This window comes from Triticum aestivum, chromosome 2B (genome assembly GCF_018294505.1).
Source record: "Triticum aestivum cultivar Chinese Spring chromosome 2B, IWGSC CS RefSeq v2.1, whole genome shotgun sequence".
Classification (NCBI taxonomy): domain Eukaryota; kingdom Viridiplantae; phylum Streptophyta; class Magnoliopsida; order Poales; family Poaceae; genus Triticum; species Triticum aestivum.
In genome coordinates, this window is record NC_057798.1 from 557,441,347 (window position 1) to 557,446,554 (window position 5,208).

Genomic DNA, 5,208 nt, shown 5'->3' on the forward strand with positions numbered 1-5,208 from the left:
CTCGACAACATATATCATGAGGCAAAAGGAATGTTGCATATGACACATTGTCGAGGTTCATCAAACGACTTTAAGCACACATGGGAGTTGGCACATTCTGCTAGGAGCTGCTACCAACTATCGACTTGGCCGTGTCCATGTGTACGCGAACCTATAGGGTCATACACTTAAGGGGCTGCAGCCCATTCGGATTGGATCTGAGTGGAAAATGGACGCAGACTCCTAGTGGGCTCAAGTGTTGAGCCCACCTTGGAAGGAGAGTGGGCGCACCACTTAGGGTTGATCTTTTCCCACCCTCGATAGCCGCCGCCACTCCCCATTCCCATGACGTGCGACCGGACCTAGCAGTCCGCTGCCCGGCGCTGCACCCCGCATGTGTGGATACCTCGAAGGCATCGCATCTACGGTGCTTGGACGAACCGTTCGAGGAAAACACGAGGTGCTGTTCGCGGGAGATCATCGTTCACGGGTCTTCGCTGTTCGCGGGATATCACAGTTCACGGGTCTTCGCTGTTCGCAGGAGATCAGCGACGCAAGGAGGAAACGACCCGGGAGATTGGCTACACGCATCACCAACTCTACTTCTGCTACGGTGACTGCACGTCTAGTGGTAAACCCGATCTCGTAATCTATTTCCAGTTGCATGATCTTGGGTGCGCGGTAGAAAATTAAATTTGGCGCTAGCGTAGCGTACCGCGTGTTCCAACAGAGACTTGTGGAGGATGGAGGTGAGATGAGCCGGTGGCTAGGGTTGGAGGTCTTCATATAGGAGTGCCCCTCGGGTGTCATCCATTGGCCTAGCCTCCCCCTTCATCCAATGCCTCAAAGGGAGCCAAATCAATGTCCCAAACAAGCCTTGGTCATCAAGGATCTCGTAGGAAAAAACGTGGACGAAATCAGAGCAAAATTTGGAAAGTTCTGGTCAATTTTCACGGTTGTTTGGAGCTCAAACCAACGGCTCCGGTCGCATGAAAGGCCGTCCTTCCTTCTGGACTTTGGGAGTCATCATTTCTTCATACGAACTCAGATTTTGACGTTCTTGAACTCGTTGGATTGCTAGTGAAAAGCCCAATGCGCTTATGGCCTTGGATCTTCATTGTGGACACTTTGATAAATGTCAAATCATCAAACTCTCCAAAGGGTCTTGATCTGGTGCCTGGAACTTCTCCGGTTTGACCCCTGGCTTAATTCTTTTGATCTCCAAAGTCCATGAACATGTCAACACACCTACAAAGACCACAAAACAAAGGAAAACTAATAAAAACTAAATAAAAATAAAAGGTGTGCAACGAACTTGGTAAAACAAGTAAATACCAAAAAATATGCATTGAAGACATGAATAAGTGCTAGATGGATATGATACGAGGGATTTTGGCACAATAATATATACCCTAAAAGTATGCCTAAAATCCATTCATCAACATCCTGAAACTTAAACCTTGTTCGTTGGGCAAAATGTTCAAAGCCGGGATATGGGGATATGCTTCAAAATACCAGGGTTTCCAACGTTGTTAAGGTTTTTTGTATGGGAATCGTTGCGTGCCGGCGGACAGGCTGAAGCGACGCGCCGGCCACGCGTGCGTCGCTGGATCCCTCACGATTTAACGCCACCAATTTGTGCCACGTCACGCTGTTATGGGCTCCGCGCGCACCGCTTTCGGCGTTCCTTATCTACCCCGCGTAGCTGCTTGTCCACTCGTTTCTTCTTATTTCTTCTAGCCTGAGCTCGCCGCTTCCCATCTCTCTCGTCTTTTCTCCTCATATTCCACCGGGGTGCTGTGCTCCTGCTCATGTCCAAGCGCACCGTAGGGCTGCTGCACCACCGGCACCACCGCTGCTTCAAGCTTTAGATTAGGAAACTGCTCCCCCTATTCCCCTCTGTTGTGACCCAGTGGCCTTGCCCGACCAGCAGGACGGCGAGATGTGACCCCGCGCGATGGCAACACATGATGCTGCAATGTGGGGGGGGTGCTGGACCCGATGGGCCATGGTGCTGGAACCACCACGGCGGCGAGCTGCGACCCCAATACCCCATCGTCTTCCTGTGTCAGTGGCGTGCTGCAACCGGCAACTAAGGAAGCTGGAACCGGCGGCGTACATGTTGCAACGGGTGGCAAAAAAAGCTACAAGGGGGACACGACGTGCGAACCAGGAACCATTTTTGCTGGAACCAGCGAGTCTCTGTGCTACAACCGGCACCAATATATGGTACGACCGGCAATCCAAAGTGCTACAACCTGTAGAATTTTTTGCGACAACGGGCGGTGACCGCGGTGACCACGTGCCGGAAAAAGCTGGAACCAGCGAGCAAAAAAGCTTCAACCAGCGGCACGTTTTGCTACAACAAATGCGATGACAAATGCTACAACAAGCGGTGACATGCAGCGAAACTGCATCTAGCGGGATTTTTTGCTACAACGACATCTGTTTTTTGCTGGAACCATTGGTGAATGGGTAGAGCGTCGGCGTGGCCGGAGCTACATCTAGTGTTGCAAAATGCTACGACCCGCATTAGTTTTGTTGGAACGACAGAAATCTCCATCGATGATGCAACCAGGTGGCTGCTCCGGTGACGGTGAGGCGGCATGGAGTCACGGTTGTTGTGGGGCGTTTTTCGACGGCGAAGGCTTGAGGAGAACAACAGTGTGGAGAGCCAGGCGAGCACGAAAAGGGATGGAAGTGCGAGCGGCATGATTTGATCTCGCCGGCCACATGATTCAATCTCACCGGCGGCATGCTTCAAGCTCGCCTGTAGTGGGAGATGGACGCGGTTACTGGGGGCACGCGAGGGTGCGTTCGCGGCGCGGGGGAGGGGGGAGGGGGAGGAAGGAAGGAGGAAGACGCGAGGACAAGGGCGGGGGGTGGTTTCACCTGGCTCATCTAACGGCTGTCAGGCGCTGGGCCGGAGCGCCGGCGCCTATCGTCGCCCTTTTTGTATTGGTTTCTCTTCAAGAGAAAGTGCTCCCAAAGGTGTGTAAAATGCAGAGAAAGAGACATAGATTTCTGAACAAAATAGGAAATCACCACCGAGTACAAACTAGATTATCTGATTCGTCAAAAATATCAATCTAGAAAACGGTAAATAAATCAATAAAACAAGAGTTTTCTGAGCGTCGCTTAATAATGCAACCAAATCAAGGTTTGTGGGAAAAGAACAGAGGAATGAAACAGAGACGACGGGCCCTCATCCATGATCCATCACGGCCTTGCTGTGGACTAAATCGAAACCGTCCATCAACTGTTCAACTGGAAGGGTCCACGACGTGGCCGAGGAACAAAACCTCGCCCTTGCCATACTCGACGATGGCGAACAAGAACGGGTGGTCCGCCACGAAGCTCATGGGCGGCGGCGGCGGGCGCTCACACGGGCTATAGGTCGGGTTCGAAGGTGCGTAAAACGCTGCTACCGCCGTCGTGCCTTCCTCGTCCACCTCCACGGCGCACATCTGCTCGACGGTCGACACGTAGAGCCCTTCCCGGGGCATGTTCGACACCGCCCCCGACAAGTCGGCGGCCAGCGGGTCGAACGGCGCGGCGAGCCCGAGGCTGCGCAGCGCGTCCATGGCGTCGAACCGGAAGGAGAACTTGAACTTGGGGAGCAGGCACGGGTTGACCACCTGCTGGAGCCGGGGAGCGCAGCGCATGACGAAGTCCGGCTCGGTGACCGCCAGCCGCAGGAGGTCGCGGAGCCCGTCGCGCCGGTGCGGGAGGAATATGAGCATGGAGAAGAGCGGCGCCTTGGGGTCGAGCTTGCCGTCGCGCCCCGCCATCTTGTAGAAGCACTGGAGGACCTTGAAGCCGAGGTCGTCGAAGCTGGTGGCGTACTGCATCCCGGGGGCGGAGAGGAACGGCACCCGCACGGACGTGCCGTCGAGGCGGTGGAAGTCGCGGCGGACGGTGTCCGACGGGTCGAACTTCCGGGCCCAGGTGGCCTTGAAGTGCATGGCGTTGGCGAGGACGATCTTGGGGTCGCCTCTAAACGAGTCGGGGGAGACGAGGTCGCGGATGCGGCCCCTCGTGGTCTCTGCGATGAGAGCGTTCACCTCAGCCGCCGCTGCCGCTGGCTGATCCATGCAATGCAAAATCAGTTTCTTTAGTCACGTGCTCGCGCTATCATGCCGTACTTATCGTTAGTTTTTCCCTTCGTGTTTTTTTTTGACGGAAAAAAAAACATGTTTAGTTGCAGGTTGATTGTCAATTTACTTGTACTTATCGTTATCGTTAAGTGCTACAAATGCCACTATGGAACTACCTGGTTCTGAAAGTCCACGGATCTCACGGAGGCCCGGTGGGCGGAGGCGGCGGCGGACACGAACTCCGGCCTCAGCGAGAATGATTTGTCCGCGAAGATGCCAGCGGCGAAGGTGAGCTGCGGCCACGCGCGCATCTCGGCGATGAGGCTGGCACTGGCCGCGTTGAGGAGGTGGAGGTCCTGGGAGCCCAAAAAGGCCAGCAGCTGGCTCAGCGTTTTGCCGTTGGTGCCGGTGGCGAGCAGCGCGAGCCCGGTCCGCATGGACAGGGGCGAGAAGATGAAATTGGACCGCCTGGCGATCGCGTCCGTGCCGGCGAACAAAGCGACCTGCAAGCATTGGTCCATGCCGAACTTCTGGCAGAGACCACTGCACGAAGTGACGTCGAGCAAATTAAAGCTGGAGGCGAAGGCTTTCGGGACGAAGAAAAGGGGGAGAAAGGGGAGGGGTCGGCCAGTATTTATGGACGGGAGGGAGGGCGAGGGCCGAGTCCGTGCGGGTGCCGTTTCTCGCGCCGCTCATTGCGGCAAATTGCCGAGCGAACGCACAGGCGCGACTCCAGCTGGGCCGGCCCATTACCGCAACACGGTGAAAAATCCAAAAAAAGAATGCGAACCTACTGTTAGGTAGGAAAGAGGGGAGCTCCTATAGAGCGCCGAAAGCGCCCGTTAACGATCCGGCGCCTGCAGCGCTGCTAGCATGGGCCGGCCCACTAGCGTGCTGCCCCAAGTTTTTTTAGTTTTTTTACGAAAATAAAAATATGAAATGAAGAAAGGTTTACAGATTTAAATAAAAAAAGTTCATCCATTTGAAAAAATACGTTCATATCTTTAAAAAAAGGTTCATAAATTTTGAAAAAGTTCATTCAAATTGAAAAAAAGTTCAACCAACTTAGCAAAAGTTCATAGAAATTGAAAAAAAAGTTCATATATTTTTAGAAAAAGTTCACGGAACAGAA

At 53.8% G+C, this 5,208-nt stretch overlaps 1 protein-coding gene across 1 annotated transcript; it reads right to left on the minus strand.

Moving 5' to 3' along the window:
* Positions 1 to 3,121: 3,121 nt before the first annotated feature.
* Positions 3,122 to 4,663, minus strand: LOC123041638 (putative non-inhibitory serpin-10). Its single transcript, XM_044464224.1, has 2 exons — positions 4,253 to 4,663; positions 3,122 to 4,064 (listed from the first exon to the last, which is right to left on the minus strand). The coding sequence occupies exons 1-2, from the start codon at positions 4,595 to 4,597 to the stop codon at positions 3,243 to 3,245; spliced, it is 1,167 nt and encodes a 388-aa protein (XP_044320159.1). The 5' UTR covers positions 4,598 to 4,663; the 3' UTR covers positions 3,122 to 3,242.
* Between the last annotated feature and the right edge of the window lie 545 nt (positions 4,664 to 5,208).

Coding starts and splice junctions, on each gene's coding strand:
- LOC123041638 (XM_044464224.1), bottom strand. CDS start 4,597: ATGGACCAATGCTTGCAGGTCGCTTTGTTCGCCGGCACGGACGCGATC. Junction 4,065..4,252: donor CCGTGGACTTTCAGAACCAG/GTAGTTCCATAG, acceptor TGCATGGATCAG/CCAGCGGCAGCGGCGGCTGA.